This window comes from Rutilus rutilus (genome assembly GCF_951802725.1).
Source record: "Rutilus rutilus genome assembly, chromosome: 14".
Taxonomy (NCBI): domain Eukaryota; kingdom Metazoa; phylum Chordata; class Actinopteri; order Cypriniformes; family Leuciscidae; genus Rutilus; species Rutilus rutilus.
The window spans coordinates 29,887,887-29,912,655 of record NC_140219.1 but is presented as its reverse complement, the minus strand read 5'-3'; the positions used below and the strand labels follow the sequence as shown (position 1 = coordinate 29,912,655).

The window sequence follows — 24,769 nt, the reverse complement described above, 5'->3', positions numbered from 1 at the left end:
GGTTCCAGGAATAGACAATGAAGGCGATCTTACACTCATCACCCTCCCATATAAACTTTTCCTCTGGGCACTGGCTCTCTGGATAGGAGGTCTATCGTGCAGTTCCATGGTCGGTGGCAGTTGGGAGGCTCGTTTGGGCCTGGAAGTGTCACGGTTTAATACGACAATGCATCTTTAACCAACTGAACAATATCCAGAGGAAAGGCTTTTAACAAAGAAAAATATTATCTTTGAGTACAAGTGATGTACTTTCCAGAAAAATCATCATGGTGAAATTCCCTATAATAATGTAACAATGTTCAAAGAATATGGAACGAAGAAGACCGGGTCGGCTTGCTGAGACACGTGTTTTTATTTCGGTTTCTCAAACTTCAAAACAATAGTCGCACTCACAGCACTATCACAAACTCAGTCACAGTCCACACAGTCTACATGCAGCTCTCCCGAACATTCAGTGTCCACACGAGTCCTCAGCTTCTCTCTCTCCCGGCTTCCCGTTTCCAGGTGGCTTTTATCTGCTCTCTTCGCGCCAATTACTGCAACGAGACCCAGGTATATGTCATTTTGCACTTGACCCACTTACGTACCGCTCATCTCCTGCCTCTCTTTCCCATTGCAGACCTCGCTGAAGCACACCCCCCTTGCCACAAATAATATCTGATTATGAAAGGACGACAATTTATACTTTAATTTTGATGGCTCAAAATCATGAAATTGATGCCCTCTATGGCATGGTGTTGCCATTGTAGTGTCTTTCTTGTCTATCAAACGAAAGCTCACATAGACAGGAAGAGTTGCTCTCAAATGTGCAGTTTACTTTTTTCTTGCATTCACTTGTATCACATGACAATCACATCCGCTTTCTTTCGTACTAATACGTGCTTACATCACTGTCCGATGTTGAAGCGCTGTGTTTCAAGTTTAAGTTCAAGTTCAATACCTTTATTTGTCCCTCAATAGGGCAATTAGTTTCGCAGCATAGGAGCACACAAACGTACAAAAAAATATATAAATACACAAATACACATAATATGATAAATAACATAATGCACATTCTGATCAAATTCAATAATGTGTAAGCTACCTTTTCCTCCTGGCATTTAGAAGAGAGACAGCAGACGGAACAAAGGAATGTTTGAATCTGTTTGTTTTAGCAAATGGGAGTCTAAGCAATGAACCTGATGGTAGAAACTGAAACTGTTGATATAAAGGATGAGAACAGTCAGTCAAGATGGAGTTTGCTTTCTTAAACAGCTGTTTTTTGTAGAGATCCTGTAAAGTTTCTTGTGGAAGCCCAATAATTTTACAACTGACACTAACGACCTTGTTCAGTAAGTTCCTCTCTTTTACCCTCAAGGATTGAAACCAACAAATAAAGGAGAACGTAATAATAGACTCAATAAAGGCTCGCTTCATTCAAATGCCTCATTCATTCATTCATTCAACCTGGAATTTAGATAGTTTTCTAAGACAAAATAGACGCTGCTGGCTTTTCTTATTGATCGAGTCAGTATTTTTCTTGAATGTCAGCTTGTTGTCGAGGAAAGTGCCTAAGTACTTATAAGACTCTACCGATTCGACTATCTGGCCATCAATCACTGTGATGTCAGGGGAAGGCTGAACACGTCTAAAATCAATGCACATGTCCTTTGTCTTTAAAACGTTTAAAGATAAAAAAGATTCCTGACACCATTTTAAAAAGTAATCAATCACAGGACCATGCGAAGTTTCAGTACTATTCAACAGGCTCACTATAGCTGTATCATCCGCAAACTTCAATATATGACGGTTTCCAAAAATGCTACAACAGTCATTTGTGTACAATATGTACAGCAACGGAGAGAGAACGCACCCTTGTGGTGAGCCAGTAGATGTTACAGATAGATCAGAAAATTGGCCATTTACTCTGACTCTTTGTGTTCTGCATGTAAGAAAGTCCAAAATCCAGACCAAAGTTATCCCTTAGTCTCTGGATTAGTAGGTGAGGCTGAATAGTGTTGAAGGCAGATGAAAAATCAACAAACATCAATCTGACATGGTTGTTTGGACTGTCAAGGTGCTTGCAGATGTAATTCAACAGAGTTATGGTGGCATCCTGAACCCCTCTCTTGGTCCTGTACGCGAACTGCAGGGGATCCAGCAGGTGTTCAGTAGTTTTCAGCAGTTCAGCTTTGATCAGTTTTTCCAGTGACTTCATAACTAATGAGGTCAGGGCTATCGGCCTAAAGTCATTTAATGATTTGGGATGTTTAGATTTACCAACAGGGACTATAGTAGACTGTTTCCACAAATTAGGCACCTTCTGATGAGACAAGGATAAATAAAAAATATAGTTAAAAATCGGACCTAGTTGTTCAGCACAGTTGGAGAGTAATCGACTACTTATATTATCTGGGCCAGCACTTGTTCTTATTTTACAGTGTTTAAAAGTTTTAACGACAGAATATTCATCAAAAAGAGGAGAAACTTGTTTTGATTCCAGTGCTGTATTTCTCAGCGTCATTATTTCATTATTGAAGAAATGCACATCGAATCTGGAGTAAAATTTGTTTAGCTCTTGTGCCAGGACCAGATCAGAGGTGAACCCATCTAGTGAGACCCTTTTCTTTACATTGTCAGTCAAACCGACCATAGACATGATACTGTCCCATGCTGAACCCATATTATTATTGCTAAGCATGTCTTCTAGTTTTCTTTTATAAGATAATTTAGCTCTCCTAATTTCCCGTTTAATTTCCTTATGTACGGACATTAGCTCAGTAGAATCTCCCTGTTTAAAAGCCTGTTTCTTTTTATTTAGTAGCACTTTAAGGTGTCTGCTTGCCCAAGGTTTACTATTTGGGTAGGTTTTGACAGTCTTTACAGGAACAACAATGTCCTCACAGTAAGTTATCCATGAACTGACCACATCAGTGAGTTCGTGAATGTCTCTAGAGGATTCGATAAACACCTCCCAGTCTGTGCTCTCCAGACAGCCCTGGAGGGTGAGGGTGGCCTCTTCTGACCACACTTTGATGAAATTGATTTATATGCATTTTTGATGGGCCCATAACACTTGTCCAAAATCCTGTCTTTCCTAGTGGGGCAGGAAACGTACTGATAAAAGCTCCTGAGAGATTTGTCCAGTGAGCAGTGATTAAAATCTCCTAAAACCAGGTTAGGAGCGTCAGGAGATAAAGACTGAAGTTTATTCACAGACTGAGAGATGAGCTCTGAGGCGTTTTTTTCATTCGCCTTTGGATGAACGTAAATGACAGTAACGAAAATCTGTGGGAATTCTCGTGGCAAATACATAGGGCGCATGGACAAAGAAAGCAGCTCCATGTCCTTGGTGCAAAGTCTCTCTCTCACTATAACATTTTTACACCAGCGTTCATTTATGAACGCGCATACTCCACCTCCGCATGATTTCCTGGTAGTCGTGGACGTTCTGTCGGTGCGGAACGGGATCCCAAACCCGTCTATAACTAAATCACCGTCAGCGTCCCTTTCCCCGAGCCAGGTCTCTGAAAAGGCCAGGATACAGGCGTCTTTGAATGCGTGTTGATGGCGAACAAGCGCCTGGAGTTCGTCAGTTTTATTACGGAGAGAACGGGCGTTGGACAGGATAATTGAAGGCAGGGGAATGCGAGACGGATGTTGCCGTCTCATACGCTCCCGCACCCCGCCTCTTCTTCCTCGCCTCCTTGGCCTCCGTTCTGGAGTTCTGAAGTGATCGCCTTTCCAGAGGCCGGCCAATTCCTCCAGATCAGGTATGATCAAGTCCACTGGTGGTCCGCTGATCACAGGTTTTTCAAATGTTAGCAGATAGTCTTTGGAGTATTGAATCGGCCAAAGTGATCCCAGGTGCCATACGGACGCCAAAAAAAGGAACAAAGTCGGATCCATGTCGCTGAATTTTGACACGCTTTGGCAAGCCGGAGTAGATGTTTGATCAGTACAAAAAGCAAACTAAAGCAAACTACTTAACAGACTTTAAAACCACAAAAAACTCTGACAAACAAAACAGACATGCTTCCCACTGCTGCCGGTCGCTGCGTACGCATGCGTCCTTTTTTTGGTCTGCTAGAACCCCTCCCGGGGGTTTCACATGCTCCCTCTGCATGAGTATTTACGCGTCAGTGCGGACAACAACGCAGAAGTATAAATTAAATCCAACGCAAAGCCTACAGCCTAGAGTCTCCGTCGCAGGTCCGATGAAGAAGTATAAATCAGCCTTTAGGCTCACCATCTGTTTTATTGAGCTATCAAAATCTGATAGTTGTCCGACGCACTGGACAGCACGGAGTGGATGCATTTAAAATGTGGTTCAGAGTGTTTCATTTTAGAATGAATTGGAACCTTTGAGCGAATGATTCAATAACCCATTATCAATGTTTTGAACGTAATGACTTGCCTACTTGTGTTCATAATCTAAATATCATTTAATTTAGTGATTTACTCTAATATTCTATATTCAAAATGTAAAGATTATTCTCAAAACATTATGCAGTTGTAATTGCTATGTTAATGCATTTATGACCTCTAAGCAGTATTAAACTGTAAATACATACATCTAAATACCACTTTAGATGCAGCTTCTGTGGTACCTCTGCAGTGCAACTAATTCTTTTATTTTACATTTATTTTGTTGATTTGGTAACAGCTACTGTATTATTATTAAATTTAAGAATTGATTGTACCCTGCCCTGGGTTCATTATTATATTATTATAATTGTTTACTTTTTTCAATGTGTGGTATTGCAAATAAAAAATAATAATAATTGAGAATCTCTGAAAGTGACAATCTAATCTCAGTCGCTAGTCAATTTATGTTTTTGGGCAATTGCTGCCTTTTATTTAATCAATACATTGACCACATCATGAGACATTTAAATCAATAATAGAACATTGCTCAATAAATGCTTTCTGGTATTTTGACATTTGAACTGATCCACTAAGAGAAGTAAGAAACTTGACTGCACTTATTACACTTTTTTGTTGCAAATACTTTTAGTTTGAAAGATATATCATTGCTTCTCTTTTCTTTTCCTAAGTTTTATTCCTGTGTTTGAATAAGTTTCCATGGCTCCATATTATGTTCAACTGTTTCTTGTTTAGTTCCTTGTTGCCCTGCATTTGAGTTGCTCTTTGGCTGTGATTGTCTATGTATAGTGAAATGCTAGCTGTTGCATTTGATTATTCCTGTTGTTGTCGTCGTCGTCTTCATCTTCACAAAGCCTCTTCTTTTTTTGGTTTAAACTAATTAAAAGCACTGCTGCATTCTGATCATCTGCTTCCTTGCTAAGACATTACAGCTTCACTACAACATAAATGCTTCTGTCCAGTGGGTCGTGCAGTTTTGCCATGCAGATTTTGATAGCTGGACAGCTAAATAAAACAGGCAATGAGCCTAAGAAGTAGGCTAAGGGGTAATGTGTGTGCAGATGTTAAGGACATTCATATTTCTTTGGCACGCATAGGTTGCCAAACCTATGCCTTTAGAGAAGAAAACCCTGTCTAGGCTTTGCCTCAGAATGTTTTGTGTCAAGGCATTCCTTAATCCTGTTTGTTTGGTGAGAGAAAAAATGATATATAGTTGTAATAAATCAGTTCAACTATAGCAGCGGATGACTGTTATTATGTTGCATGGAACTGAGAAAGAACAGCACAATGACACAAACTGAGCTGAGGGAAATATAGGCCACTGCAGTTTGTCATGTGGTTTTCCTCTGGGTTCTCCGGTTTCTCACACATGCAATCTAAGTGAATTTGAGTGACAATTTTGCCCATAGGTGTGAGTGAGAGTGTGAATGTGTGTGTGTTAGCCTTGTGATGGGCTGGTTATCATGGACTGTGCCATAGCATCAACATAACAAGCTTTTAACAAGACAAAATATCAAATTATCTTTCAACATCAGATTCAAGAGCTGAAGACTGACTGCACAGCTAAATGGACTGATTAATAAATGTTTGGATAGTTGGGTTGGGCCAGAGGTTGACACTTGTAACCCCTGGCTTCCATATCATGCTGGACTACATCACGGACAATAAAGCTCATTAATAATTTTTGTATAACTATCAGCCAGAAGGAAGTCTGCTTTTAAACGCTTTTACTTAAGGTCTGCAAACTTCAATGGATCAAAAGAAGGTAGACAAAGAAACTCCAACACCAGAGGAGAGTCCAACACTGGGGACACACACCCTTCAAAAAACTGCAAATCAGATGGTGGGAGCCCAGCAAGAAGCAACAATAGGAGAATAGTGAACAGATATGTCTACATAGACCTTTAACTCTTTTTCCCGCCATTGACGAGTTTATAGGCTTTCTGTGTGTAAAGCAGTATGTTGTTGTGGGAAGGAGGAGGCAGGAGCCGGCGAACGTTTAACGCACTTTAATAATAAAATAAACAAATGCAAAACAGAAGTAAAGGCAGCAGCGCCTCACGGACGACTGCTGCCACATATAATAAAACAGAAACAAAACACAACACAAAGTCCAGGCCTGTCCTCTCTTGTCCTTCACTATTGTCGCTCCTCCTTTTATGCTTCCACTCCTCCGTGAGAGATACGAGACCAGTGCATCGCACAGGTGTCGCTCATCATCAATCACGCCACCGGCCTCGCATCGTTCTCTCATGGCCCTCGGCCTCGTCCTGCTCGCCACACCGTGTTATCACTGTTATAGGTAGGGGGCACTATTATGCATCTCCTGAACGAGTACAGTATCTCACGATCAAAACACAAGCAAAGAAGAAGCAGAAACAAGTGATCTCATATGTAAGCAGATGCATATGTAAATTTATGCGATCATCATCAATCTTTTTTTCTTTTTTTTCTTCTTTTTTTTTTAAAGCAGAATGCCTGTTCTGTTCTTTTCTTTTTATATATTGCATGTTCATATATTCATGCAACAAAATATTCTGGGGGCCATGACATTTTTGTGAAAATGACCAAAAAATGCTGGCATTAGCTGGCAAAAAAAAAAAAAAAACCGCTGCCAGGCCAAGAGTTGCCTTGCCACTGTTCAAAAGACCTTGTTGGACATTCAAAACTGCTGAAACTGTGCAATATACAGTTCATGATTCCAGTACCAGGAACAAAAACACTTCCAGTGGCATAAAACTGTTGTGTAGAAGCAGTCCTTGCATTGAGAAAATTGTGAATGATAAGGGCTCACAGTCTGCTGGGAGGGAGTTAGTCCCAGAGGTCAACTTCATAATGGGCCTTTCTGAATGCTGAACATGGCACCCAGCTGGGATAACAGGTGGTTCATACTTCTAAAACAACTTGGTAACTTTTTAGAATAATGGTCCGTCATTAATAAATAACTATGCAGGAAGTAATGTAGGACTAATGAGTAGCACTACATTAACACTTAAGCTACTACTATTAACTAATATGGAAACAAGATTAACTAATTTGAATTTAGGACTAAGATAGTTCCTTATTAGGTAATCAATAATTACTCAATGAGATTAACATCATTGAGAACTAATAGGTAATCATGACAAATTATAAATAATTACTAATTAATTACTAATCACAACATTAATGTGTCTGAGACATAATCAGTCAAGTGTTACCTAGTCACTATGCAGGAACTACTAGTGATCTGGACCATTATTTCTTTCACTTTAAACTAATCTCATTGAGTAATTATTGATTACCTAATAAGGAACTTAGGTACTTGAGTAATTAGTGATGCATTTTATGGCCATGTTCTGATTAAAAAAAGACAATCTTCAAGAATAGTGACTAGGTAACACTTGAGTAATTAGTGATGCATTTTATGACTTTATTCAGAGTAAAAATGATGACTGATTACATTTCAGACACACGATAATGTTCTTTATAATTTGTCAATTAATAGTTATTAATGAGACTTATCTCATTAAAGGTGCATTGTGTTATATTTAGCAGGATCTGTTGACAGAAATGCAATATCATATACATAAATATGTTTTCCGTTATGTTTTTATTACCTTAGAATGAGCCATTTCTATCTACATACACGGCGGGTCCCCTTACATTGAAATGAGACGACATGTTTCTACAGTAGCTCTAAACAGACAAACGCGCTTCGTTGTTCTTTGTGCAAAGAAGCTAGCTAAAGTCAGTGAAAAAAACACTGACGCAATGATGAACAAGTAACATTAATATTCGCAATAACATACTGGTTTACTGAATAATTAAGTAAACATCATTTCTTAATTTACCTTTGTAAAGAAACCTCATTGCTTAACTGGCTACTCTCTGCTGTCTCAGACAACGACATCTTTTACTGTCGGCCACCGTAACTTTTGATTGTTGCAATTTGCAACCTCACCACTAGATGCCGCTAAAAATTACACACTGCACCTTTAAGTAGTTATTGATTACCTAATAAGGAACTATCTCCTTAATTTGAAATTACTACTGATTAGTTAAGCTTGTTTCTATATGAGTTAATAGTAGCTGAAGTGTTAATGTAGTACTACTCCTTAGTCCTGCATTACTTCCTGCATAGTTACTTATTAATGACGGATCATTATTCTAAAGTATTACCAACAACTTCTACAACTACAAGATGGCTACCCTTCTTCTCTTTCGTTTCTGCCTTCACGCATCTCAGTCACTGAGACTGCTCCTCACTTCCTCATTTCGGCCATCGAGGCAGTTCATCTCGGCCACGGGGGCCACAATTCTCTCCCTCGTATCGCTCCCTCATTTAGACCACAGAGGCTGCTCCTCTCTCTTTGTCTTGGCCACAGAGGCCACCCTTCTCTCCTTTGTCTCAGAAATCACAGTCAAAGAATCCCTCTCCTTTGTCAAGAGTCAAGACCATAGTAGTCCTAGTTCCTCCTCCTCTGGTTGCATCTGCTCTACCATGGTCCCCTTACGTCCCGCCTTCCAGCTCCCGCTGCTGCTGTGGTGCCTTACTCAACCTTGGCCTTTCAACACCATGGTCACACCCCAGTCCTCTGTCCCTCATGCCCTGTGGCCTTCCCCTGGGGACTTTGGGGTGTCAGGTGCCGCCTTTAGGGTGAGGTTCTGATTGCACATTCTGATTGATCCTGGGCTGAATTTATACTCTACTCACACACACTCTTTGTCTGGTCTCGTCATTGTTCACACAAAGACTGTTCAGACTCCCTTATCAAACTCTCCCTTACCAATGTGCTTGCTCCATTCCGACTGGTCGCATTGCATGCTCATCTCATTTGCCAAACAAAGAACTGTTATTGTCCAGTTAAGTGTTTTCATTGTTTCTTCCGTATCCATTCTACTTACCTGCCTAACTTGTCAATGCCACAAACCTTTAAATAAACCACACTGTCTCTGCCTCTGAGTCTCGTGACAGAGCGTTCACTGCTTTGAGAAAAGCTGCACTTTATGATTGTTAAACTTAGATCATGTTTATATATATATATATATATATATATATATATATATATATATATATATAACTTATTGATACGAGAATAGACAACAGTGTTGGGGAAGTTACTTTTAAAAAGTAGTGTTTGCTCGTTACTCGTTACTTCTTATAAAAAGTAATCTGTTACTTTACTTAGTTACCCCCTATGGAAAGTACATTTTTACGTTACTCGTTACTTTTACGTTACTTTTATGTTGCTTGACTTTGGGCAGAACCCAGTATCTCTGTTCCTAAATGTGTAGGCCTACATAAAGTTCTACTATGGAGGACACAACAGGTATTTCTTTTGTGCTCTTTATTATAAAAAATGGTATCAATGGGCTCCTTAGGAACAACATTAAAACTTCAAAATGGGTCATATGTCTCAAAATAAAACATGCCTCATCTAAATCCGACAGAAAAAAGACATTTTAGCCAAAATAAAATCAAGCACAACTTAAAGCATGACTAGCCTTAAAAAGGCTATGTTAACTGAATATGCTGGCCCTTCTTCACAGTATGATGGCAGATAGAAAAGAGGATATTAGGCATAGGCTTGAGCTATGTCTATAGCATGGGTGGCAGGTAACCTATTCCACATCAGCACAAAATTTGACAAAATATCTTATCAGGAGCAGTCTTTCAAAACGTTTATCTGAAAGTTTGTTTCTTCTGGGGGTAAGCACAAGACCTCCCAGGCTGAACAGCCTTTCCACCGGTGTACTGGATGGTGTGGCAGTGTTGTATTTCATGAACACAGATTTTACTCGGGGGAAACGGTTGAGAACTTCTAACTCTGAGCCTGATCTCATGTACTCAAGTACTTCTGAGTCTGCACTAAAGGACAATGTATGCACTAAGGGTATCCACCTCCTCATCAAAAGAAAAAAAGTTGTTTTTTTATTCTCAGCCGGCTCTGCATCATGGAGTAGAGAGCAACACTCCATAATAAGCAGTGCACGCGCCGCTTCTCTCCGCTCCGCTCCCCCTATCCATCGAACTTTACATTTTGGCAACGTCAAGGCGACCAATAAAGCTTCCCTGCTCCCCAACACCGGTGCGAATCGCATCTTGATAGCCTAGGACAAAATGATGTAGAAGACACACGACTCTATCAAGGGAGGCATAATGCATTTATCAAAAAAAATTATATTTATGAAGAAATGCCCGTTAATGGATAGGCATATGCCTAGGCTACAAACTTTCAGATAGGCTATTAAGAATTAGCCTGACTACGTCAGACTTCCTACTTCCGCTAATTTCATTTCGCTCCTGTAGTCAGTCTGAGATAGCAGCCTATCTTTCAGTTTTCCACCGGCCTGAAAACAGCCGGGCCAATCAACGAACAGAGGGCGGGCTGAGAGCCGTGACGTAGACGCTGATTGTACCGTGGATGCGTAGATTTACTTCACATAATCTGCAAAAGTCGTTCACAGCCATGTTCACTCCGGTATTTCGCTCGATGGTTTAGTTTTTGCATCATACATGCGTTTACAGTGGAAGTTAGATGCGGCTGAGCATGCGCATAACACACGCCATAACCAAACGTTATGTGATTGGCTTACGGGTAACCAATGATTTTAAACTTCAGACAAGCGCCCCTCCCGCAAGAGAGAAAACACTTCTCTATTATGCTATTCCAGACTCTGTCTACGAAGCAAAGGTAAGTAGCAGAGTCTGGTATTACCAGGCTAATTAAGAATTGGCTTACCTGTACAATTACACACGGTAGGTCTGCTGACATCCTTGACAGTCCATTTTGGAATGCCAGCGTCCTGGACATCAGGGTCTCCAGGGTTGATAGAAGACTACCGTAGTAACAGTTATCTTCACCTTGCAAGATATCCAGTGCTACTGTCATCGGTTTCAAAACACTGCAGTATTCCTTTAGGAATAGATGTTTGCGTTCTGTCTGGGCTCTGATGTCCAGTCTAGTACAAAGCGGATTCAGATCTTGGGCCGGGATGTCACTGATACGGGACAAAGCATCGTGGTAGGAATTCCACCTTGTTGATGTAGGCACGATAATTATTTTCCCACAGATTTCATCGACAATCTCAGAGGCCACGGTAGAACGGCTTGCCTTTGTCCAAAGAGCAGCGCACTTCGCCATTGCACTCCTGTACACAAATTTTGAGTCACTATGACAGCCAGTTGTCGATGTCATTGCACGAGATCAAATCGAGCGTATGCGAAGCACACCTAAAATGCGGGGGAAGAGAAAACTGTCCTTCTGTGGTCCCAAGCAACTCCACATCCTGTGAAAACTACACCTCGCTCTTTATCCTCCTCCTCATCAGGCTCAGGGGGTGCATACATCTTAAAAGCTTTAACAAAATTTGACCCATTGTCTGTAACAGTGGCAGTGATCCTATGTGAAAGGCCAAAAGGCCAGGAAGACTAAAACTGTCTAGAAAAAAATACAAAACATTGATCAGTGCTTTTTACTTTTTAAGTACTTTAAAAATTAATTACCTTTGTACTTTTACTAAGGTGAAAGTAATGAAAAATGAAATAGGCCTGAAAATGAATAGGCCTAATTATAATTTTACTGGAGTAATATTTTATTGGGGTATTGTCACGGTATCAAATGAGGAGAAGGATTTGCCGGTTAACCGTGTTTAATGAAAACATAAACTCACAGCCGTACACAAAATGATAATCCAAACAGGTGACACAGAGAAGGCAACAGAACAACCAGTGACATCAAACAATGAACCAGCAAAAGACACACACAAAGACACAGCTTATATATGCAGGTTAATGGGAAACAGCTGGTGACAAATGATCAATGATTAACAGACAGGAGTATGGGAAATGCAGTTCATGATACATATGACAGTGAGGGGAAGAGACATCTGGTGGCAACTCAGGGAACAACACTAATACAATACACACAAAACACAGTCTCACACTGTGACAGTACTCCCCCCTAAAAGGAGTGGCTTCCAGACACTCCATAAGACCAAGCACAAAAGTTCAGGTGGGTGGAGGAACGGAGGTGGATCTGGGGGAGGGATGGAGGGTCTAGAACCCCAGGGCGGGGCCGCAGGCGGTGCCGGGAGCCAGGGCGGGGCCGCAGGCGGTGCCGGGAGCCAGGGCGGGGCCGCAGGCGGTGCAGGGAGCCAGGGCGGGGCCGCAGGCGGTGCAGGGACCAGTGACCAGAACGGCGCTGGAGACCAGGGTGGTGCTGCAGGCATCTCCAGACACCAGAGCCGAGCTGCAACCCATGGTGGTGCTGGCGGTAACAGGAACCTGGGCAAAGAAGCACAAGAGGCCCTATGGGCCAGGTTAGCTAGGGCAGACAGTTCAACTAGCTTGGGGTCGGCCATCTTGGGCCAGGCAGAGAGTTCAAGGAGCTCGGGGACGGCCATCTTGGGCCGGGCAGAGAGTTCAAGGAGCTCAGGGACGGCCATCTTGGGCCGGGCAGAGAGTTCAGGGAGCTCAGGATCGGCCATCTTGGGCCAGGCAGAGAGTTCAGAGACCTCGGAGTCATCCATCTTGGGCAGGACGGAGAGACTTTCAGTCGTGACAGGAAGTGCAGTAGACTCATGTTCAGACCTCTCAGCTGTGACAGGAAGTGCAAGAGATTCAGGTTCATATTCCTCAGCCGTGACAGGAGGTGCAAGAGACTCAGGTTCATCTTCCTCAGCCGTGACAAGAAGTACAGTAGACTCAGGTTCATATTCCTCAGCCGTGACAGGAAGTACAGTAGACTCAGGTTCAGACCTCTCCGTCGTGACAGGAAGTGCAAGAGACTCAGGCTCAGACCTCTCAGCCGTGACAGGAAGTTCAAGAGACTCCGATTCAGACTTAACGGCCGATTCAGGTTCATGGGCTTGAGAGACATCTTGCTGAACAGAAGAGCAGAAAGCAGACCACACACACCACAGAGCCATGGTAAACACAGGAAATACTGAGTCCAATGAACATACCTCTGGTGCCTTCCTGAGAACAGGTGCAGGCATGATGACAGCCCTCCTTAGAACAGGTGACGCTGAGACAACAGCCATCTGGAGTGTAGGGGCAGGTATAACCCCAGCAGTCTCAAAAATAGGTGCAGGCATAGTGACAGCCATCTTGGGTACTGCTGCTGGCTTGGCGGCGGCCATTTTGAGGACGGGTGCAGGCTTGGCAGTGGCCCTCGTGAAAACCGGCATCGGGGTTGGAAGGCCAGCCCTCCGCACTGACCTTAATGGAGTCTCTGCCAGACTAGACCTCAGACGCTGGGTTCTGGCATGGATAGGAGAGAAAGGTGAGGCAGCCATCCTGTGAAGTGGCTCTGGTGCGGCAGCCATCTTGTGAAGTGGCTCTGGTGCGGCAGCCATCTTGTGAATAGGCTTGGGTCTCCTCTCCATCTCCCTCTCTCGTGGCCGACGCTCGGGAAAGAGTGAAACAATCATGTCTCTAGCACTCGCTACATCCATAATTGGCTCGGGTGTGGCAGCCATCTTGTGAAGAGGCTCAGGTGTGGCAGCCATCTTGTGATATGACTCGGGTGTGTATTCCTGCAGGCCCAGAGTCCCAACACACAACGACCGGTGCGCACTACCTCCCCTCAAAAAATTGCTTGGACGGGGTCTCCTCCCTGACCTCCGAGAAGAATTCACCTTAGTCTTGGAAAAGACCCGAATCATCTCCCCGGTAAGTGCTTTGAAAGAGGCACAGCATGGGTCCCGTCTCTCCCACACCTCTGTTCCCCATGTGGCTGCTGGACCGGTCAGCAGCAGTAGCACGAACGCTACTTTCGATTCCTCAGTTTCGAAAGTCCTGTGATGCATATCTAGATGCAGAGAACACTGATTAATAAAGTCTTCACATAACTTAGGCTCACCAGCGTATCTCTCAGGGAAGTCCGTGCTAGGCTCCGGCTGACCACTCGACTCCGTGGGGTTGGGGGAAATGGATGGTGTGGGCGACACGGAACCACTCTGCAACAACAGGAGCTGTTGTTGCAAATCCGCCACCCTGGTACTCAGTGCCTCTCTCACCCGCTCCAAGTTGCTCTCCTGTGTCAGATCCATAGCAGTGATACAAAAATAACTCCGGCTACAAATAACTCCTGTGGCTGATAACCCGCTCCTTCCTTAATGGCTGGTTCATTCTGTCACGGTATCAAATGAGGAGAAGGATTTGCCGGTTAACCGTGTTTAATGAAAACATAAACTCACAGCCGTACACAAAATGATAATCCAAACAGGTGACACAGAGAAGGCAACAGAACAACCAGTGACATCAAACAATGAACCAGCAAAAGACACACACAAAGACACAGCTTATATATGCAGGTTAATGGGAAACAGCTGGTGACAAATGATCAATGATTAACAGACAGGAGTATGGGAAATGCAGTTCATGATACATATGACAGTGAGGGGAAGAGACATCTGGTGGCAACTCAGGGAACAACACTAATACAATACACACAAAACACAGTCTCACACTGTGACAGGTATTTGTACTTTTACTCAAGTACTTGATTTGTGTACTTCATCCACCACTCCACTGCTAAAAAAAAACCCGGATCATTGTAGTGACTACTGTGTATGTGTCATGAACTGCTCCGAGACTCGAAGGGGAGATCCAATTGCAGCTTTTATTAAGAGGCAATCCAGACACGTAATCCAATAAACAGGCAATGGGTCAAAACACAGGTAGACAGTCCAAACAAATGAAACAAAACAAAAACAAGACAGGCAGGGGTCAGAGGCAAGAGAGTAATCCAAGGAACAGGCAAGAAATCCGAAAACCAAGAAACAAGAAAACCAGGAAAACGCTCAGAGATGCAGTATGACACAAACAAAACTTCACAATGATTGAATGAATGAACAGGGAATAAATAGGCTGAAACTAACAAGGTGATGAGATACAGGTGAATGAGATACAGGTGAATACAATCAGTGATGATGAGTCCGGGCAGTGAGTTATGGGAAATGTAGTCTGTGAGTGAATATGATAGTCTGGTGTGGAGTGCGCTCTGGTGGCTTTCAAAGGCACTCCAGCTGGTGACCGTTACAGTATGACTGTTCATTAGTAGTTACTTCATAGTTATTTTTCTTGAACCTTAATTAGTATATAATTAATAGTAGTTCTTCGGGAGGTATGACAGAATTCATTAGTTATTGATTAACTAACTGATACTTAACACAATCATAAAATTCTATTACATACTGATTAGTTAACATATCTTCATTAGTAGTTAACAGTAGTGGTATTAAGTGTCAATAAAGAATACCTATTAGTTCTTCAGTAATTCCTTATTAGTTATGCAGTAAGTAAGAAACAGTATTCTAAAGTGTTACCAAAACATCTAACAAAAACATTTGTGTTTATATGTTAGGTGACAGCTCAAGATGTCAGAAAAGAAAACCCATTGCTGATTAAATTTAGAGCAAAGTTCTACCCTGAGGACGTGGCTGAAGAGCTGATTCAGGAAGCTACACAGCGCTTGTTCTTCCTCCAGGTGAAAGAGGGAATCTTGAATGATGATATCTACTGTCCACCTGAGACGGCTGTTCTACTGGCCTCATATGCTGTGCAGATGAAATACAGTGACTTCAATAAAGAATATCACATCCCTGGATATTTGTGCAGAGACAAATTGCTGCCACAAAGGTGTTTCTCTATTCTTTTAAGAGCTTAACACCAACTATGTTCTATTCTTTTAACACTAAAATCACTTTATAGTACTTTATTATGTTTTGAAAGTTGCTGCTTTATATACTGATACCTTCTTCTAGAGTTCTAGAACAACATAAACTGACTAAAGAGCAGTGGGAAGATCGAATTCGGGTGTGGCATGAACAACACAAGCGCATGATCAGGTACAATCCATATGACCCATTTATAAAATTAAAAACAACTTCACAACTATGTCCTGAACCTAAAACTAGTTGTCTGAGTATAGTCAATACAGGTTTATCTCTACAGAGAGGATGCAATGATAGAATACTTGAAGATTTCCCAGGATCTGGAGATGTATGGAGTGAACTATTTCAGCATAAAAAACAAAAAAGGATCGGAGTTGTGGTTGGGTGTTGATGCTTTGGGACTCAACATATATGAACGTTCAGACAAGTATACCATATTTCATTTTTAACCTTTGTTACAAGTCTAAGTGTTTTGTTGTAAATTCTTTGCAATGGACTGTGCTGGACAATATCGCTGTTTTTTTAACAGGCTGACACCTAAGATTGGATTTCCTTGGAGTGAGATACGGAATATTTCTTTCAATGACAAGAAATTTGTCATTAAGCCCATAGACAAAAAGTCACCGGTAACTTAAAATAATAAACTTAATCCCAAATTTATTTCTTAATTTATTTATTCTTTCATTCACTCATTTTTGGAGATGTGGAGAATTTCAGTTGTATTACACCTGTTGTATTACAGTTGTATTACTCTTGTCTGAAATGTCATGACATGTCCTCTGCTCCAACCACAGGACTTTGTGTTCTATGCACCTCGTCTGCGCATTAACAAGCGTATCCTGGCTCTGTGCATGGGAAACCATGATCTTTACATGAGACGACGCAAACCAGACACTATTGAGGTGCAGCAGATGAAAGCACAGGCCAGAGAAGAGAAGAACAAGAGACAACAAGAAAGGTGAGAACATTAATAACAAACATATCTGACAGCACAGACAGAACATATACAATGCTATTTTTTATGATACCACAGTCACTATCTAGTGCTGAAAGGAGATACTGTCTTTCATGCAAATGTACTAATTGTGTATTTTTTTTTATGAAAGTAAATCAATATCAGAGGAGCTCTGTTCTAAAACCTAGTGAGCTGCCTAGCTACAGTTGATACATAAAGTCTACTCACCCCTGTTAAAACTGTTTTTGTCATTTAAAACATGTGAAACAAAGATAACTAATATTAGAAGTTTTGCATGTTTAACGTAAAAATCACAACCCATGTAATTCCACTGAAAACCTAAATGACATATGTCATTTAGAAAAAAGAAAAGAAAACTTGGAGTAACTAACTGCAAACGTGTGCACACTTTTTTATTACAGCACTCTTTTTGGATAGTCTATCTGCTTGGTACATTTTTACTTAATTTTTACGAATATTTTCCCATTCGTCTTCGCAAAATTTTTTTCCAGATCTGTTCAATTTGAAGGGCATTTTGACTGATGAAATGTAAAGGCAATAAACAAACTATGTTTTTTAAGACATCTCTGTGTATTTTAATAGCAATAAAGTATATGAATAATGCAGTACTAATTATGTTTTAAATATATTTTCTGCCTTATTCTGTGATTTAATTTTTTTTTACACTTGTTGTTCAGCAGCGTATTTGATTACTAAGCCAGATCAAAGCAAGATTAGACCTTTCAATTAGAAAAAAACTGTCTATTAGACAAAGGTCTGAAAAAAAAAAATGGTATTGCACTTGACATTTCTGTCCCCCTCACTACTGAAATGATGGCTAGGCACCTGGCATTATAGTGTCAAGCATTATATTGCCAAGCATTTTGCCATTGATGAACGATTCAGAGATAATGGATTTTCTTGACATCAGTAGTTAAAACCAAACTCAGTGTGTGTGTGGCAAACCTGATGTGGTGTGGTAAAATGATGGCACACTGACACTTTTTTTTTTTTTAAACCAGATATCAGCAGAGGTGCATAGAAGTTGTTCTTAAGTATGCTCTTAAGATTCTCCATAAGTTTAAACATAAGTTTGTTGTTTTAGTATTAAAATATTCATCAATTATTCTTCTGAGTGTTCTCCTTTATATTTATCTTAGCACCCTTGAAAAGGCCCTGTACTAATTTCTATGAAAAATATTTGTTCAACAAATGCCAATGGGAGAGAACATCACCTGAGAGAACATCACCTCTGCCTGAAACTAGAGAAGTGTGAGTTCCACCACAACACCATCCATTTTCTGCCGTATATAATCAACGAATGTGGTGTGCAAATGGACCAGAAGAAGGTAGAAGCCATCCTTAAATGGCTTCAACCCTCCACAATAAAAGACCTTCATCGTTTCCTGGGGCTTGCGAACTTCTACCGTCGTTTCATCTCCAACTTCAGTCAGATCTGTGCTCCACTCACCTCTCTCCTCAGAAATTGACCCAAGTCTCTGTCCTGGAATTCCACAGCCAAGAAAGCCTTCCAACAGCTCTAAGAAGCCTTTTGCTCAGCTCCAGCCATGGTCCATCCAGATCCCGAATTGCCATTCGTTGTGGAGGTTGCCGCTTCTATAACCGGGATTGGAGCCGTCTTGTCTCAGCGGCAGGGTGATCCATCAGTCCTCCATCCATGTGCCCTCTTCTGTCCCCGACGGAGTGAAACTATGACATAGGCAACCGGGAGCTACTGGCCACCAACTAGCCTTGGAGGAGTGAAGACTATTCTTTACCCGGTTTGATTTCATTGTCACATATCGACCAGGAGGTAAGAACCTGAAGGCTGATGCTCTTTCACGCATGTATCATCCAGAGCAGGACCTTTTTCCACCTGAGCCAATACTCCCTCCAGCCATCTTCGTAAGTCCCGTCCAATGGTCATTAGACAACCAAAATACCGAAGCCTCACGTTCTGAAATAGCTCTGCCGGGAGGTCCAGAGGGACGAACCTACGTACTATCAGCCCTATGTCTGTCCCTCTTTTCACTCAGTTCATACATCTTCGGGGTCTGGACACCCAGGCAGCCAGCAAACCTTCTCGCTCCTCCGTAATAAGTAATGGTGGCCTGGCATGACCCAGGAGGTCTCCCGATACGTTAGAGTCTGTTCAGTCTGCGCCTTCCAAGACTCCCTATCATCTGCCAGAAGGCACACTGATTCCCTTGCCCATTCCTAATCGACCATGGTCTCACATCGGAATAGACTTTGTCACCGACCTGCCACCTTCAGATTTCAACACATGCATTCTTGTAATGGTAGATCAATTACCAAAAACCTGCAAGTTAATACCACTAAGAGGCCTACCTACTGAACTTGAGAAAGCAGAATCCCTATTCCACCACGTCTTTCATCATTTCGGACTGCCTGAGGAAATAGTTTCCGTCCGTGGTCCATGTCCCAAGTTTGGCGCTCCTTCTTCCAGCTGCTGGGTATCTCCGTTAGCCAATTATCCGGTTATCATCCCCAAACCAACGGCCAGACTGAACGAAAGATCCAGGAGATCGGGAGATTTTTTTTGCTACCGTCACCATCTGGGGACCAGTAATGGGCCTGGTAGCAAAACTCCTCTTTCGGCTACTGATGAGTGCTGGAGAACAGTGTTCGCCGGAGATGAGGAACTCACATAAACAAAGGAGAAATACACTAATTGCAAGCGATAAACAGAGCCGCTGCCTCAAAATTACCTATTCGTACTCAATAGCACTCGGGATGAAATCGGCTCTACTCACAGATTATAGTATCTTGTTAAAGTATTAGCTATAGCCCAGCCATCTGTTCTACAGATGCCTGTCAGGGAGGCACCATTCGCCAGTGCCCAGGAGGATGCCACACACCTGGTGGAATGTGCTCGCACTCCCAGGGGGCAGGGTATGCCCTGGGCTCGGTACGCCAAATAACTGGCTTCCACAATCCAGTGGGCGATCCTCTTTTTGGAGACAGCCTCCCCCTTCTGCTGTCCCCGGAAACAGACATAGAGCTGCTCAGAGCATCTAAAGTTCTCTGTGCGGTCCAAATAGATCCACAGGGCATGCACTGGACACAGTAGGGATAAGGCTGGATCTGCCTCAATATGAGGGAGCACTTGCAAGTTCACCACCTGATCCCTGAAAGGGTTAGTGGGGAAATTGGGCACATAGCCTGGCCTTGGTCTTGCAAGTCCCCATCCCCTCTTGATAGAAGTGAGCATGGTCAGGAGGGCTATCTTCAAAGAGAGGGAAGAGCGCCAACTAGCAAAACGTCACCACTTCAAAGCATACAGCTGCCTTGTGGAAGGGGCTCTGGCTTGAGTGTCTATGCTGGTGGTAGTCCACTCTGGTCTTCTGCATCCCATCCTGGAGCCAGACATAGAGGTCCCAGAGGTCTGGGCACAGTTGCCAAATTGTGTCCTGTGTCTGAGAAAGGAGGTCCTTCCTCGGAGGATTTTGCCAGGAATTCGGGCTGTCACGAAAAGCATGAGCTCAGAGAACCATGCCTGGTTGTGCCAGTGTCTGTGTGAGCAGGGGGGGAATCCATACGACGCTGGGGCCAGCTGTGTGCCAGGGCATCTGTTCAGAGTGGATCTTCAGAAAGGGAATATCACAGAGTGCAGTGGGAGGACTTCTGAAACAGAAGTCTGAAAGAAGTCTGTTTGTTCTGAAACAAACAGATCTACCTGTGCTTTGCTGAATCAACTCCATATCAGCTGGACCACCGGGGGATGGAGTCTCCACACTACATTAAGCACCAACTTTCACAAGAGCATGTATGCTGCACGTTTGAAGTCGCCCAGAATGTGAGTGGCATGCTGGGACTTTTTTGAGATGGCAGGTGAATTTTGACATGTGACGTGAGCGGATGCCACCCTGGCGATTTTTGCATGCTACCGTCGCTATGCTGTCTGTCTGGACTAACACATGTAAGTATAAACAGCCGAAACCTTCGCAGGGCCAGCAACACAGCCAGCAACTTGAGGCAGTTGATGTGCAAATGCAGTCGAGTCCCTGTCCGGGGTCCTGAGACTGTGTGCCTGTTACATACAGTGCTTCAGCCTCTTTTGGAAGCATTTGTTGTGACAACAACACACCTTGACACTTGTTCTAAGGGAACCCCTGCATATAGAAATGCAAGGTCTGTCCAAGGATTGAAGGTGCGGCGACAGATTGGACAATGGGCGGAGGCCAATTTTAGAACTCGAGTCTGAAGCCAGTGCTGGCAAGGTGCATCAAATCTCAAATGCATCAACGCAAGCGGTGTTTCTGCCACCGAGGGCGCAATATACCCCAGGAGCCTCTGAAATTATTTCAGTGGGACCTCTTTTCCCCGTTCATAGCACTCCCAGTACCAGCACTCAACGGCTGGCTGACGTGGAGCTCTTTTTCTGACCACGAAAAAGCCATCACCTCTTTAGCATCTGGTATTACCTTCTCTAAACAGAAATCAAAACGAAAAGAAAAATCCATCTCTTCCATCAAAAGAGAGTCTGGGTACCTTTGCTCCATTTCAGTTATTTGTTCAATCAGCTGTTGTAGTGCAGGAGGGATGTACACATTCGCAAAAATGAAAGAGGAAAACTCCCACTGTGAGTATAAGGGTTTACAGTTTATGAAGAGCGCCTCTAAATTAGGACAGCATATCTTCTTCAGTGTTGTTACATCTGAACACCAACTTTCATTAATATAGAAACACAATCCACCACCTCTCATTTTCCCCTTTAAAACGAGTCATGCAATGCGATCCGGTCGGAACAGCTGGAAGCCCGGCAGATGTAGCGCGTTGTCCAGAAATAGCTTCACTCAGCCATGTTTCAGTGAAGCACAATGCAGCAGAGTTTGAAAAGTCCTTGTTGATGTGGGTTAGGAGAAGTAGTTCATCTGTTTTGTTAGTAAGGAATCGGACATTCGCAAGATGAATACTTCAAGTCAAGTCACCTTCATTTATATAGCACTTTTTACAATACAGATTGTTTCAAAGCAGCTTTACGGTGATAATAGGAAAATAATGCAACAAAGATTGTTTTGGCTGTACAGCAGCTCTAGAAGAAAGTCATTGTCTAACTAGAGCAAGTTTTTAATAGATTCATTTCCCTTAGGGGCCGCTCACACGACACGGTTTTCAACTGAAAACATAAACCTTCAATGTGTTCTGGCCGCTCATCTTCACAACAACAGCACCCTAGTGGCCCAAGAACACAAACCCTGTAGTAGGTTTCGAAGTGCAAGTTTTTGAAAACGAGTTTTGAAAGCGATACCTTTATTAGTGATACGTTATAAACTGCTACTCCCATGCAAACTTTAAAAATGTGAATCTGCTAAAACGCATTATGTGTTTAGTCTATAGGCATGTGCGTGGGTGCGTAGTCCTTCTTTACAAAGTGACACAGCCAACCACCTGTCCTGAACGCTTAAAACAGCACTTCTAGTCATTTCCTTGGATCCGTGTGAACGGGAATCCTTTTGATAACATTTTCATCTGTACAGAGGAAAAGCATTTGTTGTGAAAAAAAGCAACAACTTTTGCTGTGTCCCCTTCGCAGGGTATAGTCTAATTGACACGGTCTCTGCTGACACTTCAGGGCTGTGTAGTGGTCATGTCTAGACACAGTTCCTTCAGAAAAGGTCTGATCTGGATCTGATCTGGAAACGGCCTGGATCTAGCTGACTACTGTAAACCTTGGGATAGAGAGAGAGACTAATATTAGCATAGATGCCATTCTTCTTATGATGTAACAAGTACATCAGGTGTTATGGGAAGTGTTCCCGGTTCCGGCTGATCTAATTTATGCAGCCTAATAATAATTTTACATGATTTGAATTATGGAAATTGATAATGTGCGATGTGTATGCCAGGTTAAAGAGATGTGTTTTTAGTCTAGATTTAAACTGTGTGTGTCTGCATCCGAACAATGCTAGGAAGACTGTTCCAGAGTTTAGGTGCTAAATAGAAAAACGATCTACTGGCTGCAGTTGATTTTGATATTCTAGGTATTATCAACTGGCCAGAATTTTGATATCACTGTAGACGTGAAGGGTTATAATGCATTAAGAGCTCGCTCAAGTACTGGGGAGCTAAACCATTTTATGCTTTGTAAGTAATTAGCACAATTTTAAAATGTATACGATGTTTAATAGGGAGCCAATGCAGTGTTGACAGAACCGTGCTAATATGGTCATACCTCCTGGTTCTAGTAAGAACTCTAGCTGCTGCGTTTTGGACCAGGTGAAGTTTGTTTATCAAACGTGCAGGGCAACAAGCCAAATAGAGCATTACAATAATCTAGCCTTTAGGTCATGAATGCATGAACTAACTTTTCTGCTTTTGTCATTGAGAGCATATGTCGTAATTTAGATATGTTTGTTTTTAAGATGGAAGAATGCTGTTTTAAAGTAGTGTTGTCAAAAGTACCAAATTAAAAAAAATTGATGATACAATTGATGATTGATTATTAAACGCCTCTGGTTGGCCATTGCGTTCACACGCTCAACATATATGTCTCTGATTGGCCAAGTCGTGCTGGGGCAGGATGTATTTGATTACCTCCGTCTGCTTCTTCACTGCCAAGAACTGCTGTGAGAAGTCCTTAACATTGGTGCCAACGAGGTGGGGGCGGCTTTATCGGCATCTTGCATCTGTGCATGGTTAAGGCACAGATGGAACTCCTGAACCACCTTCATCGGTTGGTCAGTCATTGCTGAGTGCAGCTCCTGCATCAGCCCTGGGTCAGGACTACCCAAGTGCAGCTCTTTAAGTACCTTGGCCTGATGGAACTGCAGGATGGCCATGGCATGTGGAGCGAAGGTGAACTTACCATTAAAGGGAGCCTTGGACGGTTCCTCCAGGTGGTTGCGTTTTGCAGGCATAGATGCACCACAATCACACCCTCAACCTGTGGGACCTCTGAGTACCCCCTGGCCACACCGCTATTGAGGGTAGTAAGGGAGGCGGTACCTGTGAAGCGTGGCTGTGTCATTCTCCGAACTTAGAAACCAATCATTCAACTGCAAATGCTCATAGCAGGGTGGAGGATTCCACTCTAGCCCGATATTCACAGAGGCCTAAGAAAGCACGGTAGCCAACTTTGGGAAGTCATCCACTTCAGAAGGCAAAAGCAAGTCCTCCGATGCTGCGATCAACAATTCTTCCTCTTTACGAACCCTGAATGAGAAATAATATTCGCCCTGATGTGAACCTCCTTACTTATTTGACAACTGAACTGGGAGGAAAGAGTATGAAGAGGAATGCGAGGCCCAGGGGGTTTACCTGTGGAAACACTTCCATTGAATTCCTCATATCACCCTCAGCGCTTTCCGCCTTGGCCTTGTGCACATTAGCTGCAGAACAGTTGCAACCAAGGAGACTCTCTGCCTTTAATAAAAGTATTATAGTTGCAACCGCGACGTCTCCATGCCCATACTCTCGCAGTGAGATTATGTGCCATACACAAACACTGCCTCAGTGTGAGCACGGCCCAAACAACAGACACAGATTGTGGCCGTCCAAGGGGGAAAGGTGTCAACGACATCCAGAAATACACTGGTGGAAAAGCATTTTTAGAAAAACGATGTCTGCTGGTGTCTGCCCTTTTAGAAGATTTTGATTTTTTTGCTGTCGAAGTGCCCAGGAGAACTCCCTGCTCTTAACTGTGCGTTACTGGAAAGAGACCGCTGAAACGCACTGTACAGATTTCCAACAGCTCTTTTTCTCTTCTAAGGTGAATGAGTTGCCAGTGCTCATGTGACTGCTCAGCTCCGATGAACAAATCTG

The 24,769-nt window shown here is 42.8% G+C and overlaps 1 protein-coding gene across 3 annotated transcripts in view; it reads left to right on the top strand.

The window, feature by feature from the left end:
• The window catches only part of msnb (moesin b), an 82,330-nt gene that overhangs the window by 41,865 nt on the left and 15,696 nt on the right, over positions 1-24,769 (top strand). For all 3 annotated transcript variants that reach the window (XM_084431182.1, XM_084431180.1, XM_084431181.1), the window contains exons 4-8: positions 15,720-15,994; positions 16,120-16,203; positions 16,310-16,456; positions 16,559-16,655; positions 16,824-16,987. In XM_084431182.1, coding sequence (XP_084287308.1) covers positions 15,720-15,994; positions 16,120-16,203; positions 16,310-16,456; positions 16,559-16,655; positions 16,824-16,987 — 767 coding nt within the window. The remainder of the gene's footprint in view (positions 1-15,719; positions 15,995-16,119; positions 16,204-16,309; positions 16,457-16,558; positions 16,656-16,823; positions 16,988-24,769) is intronic.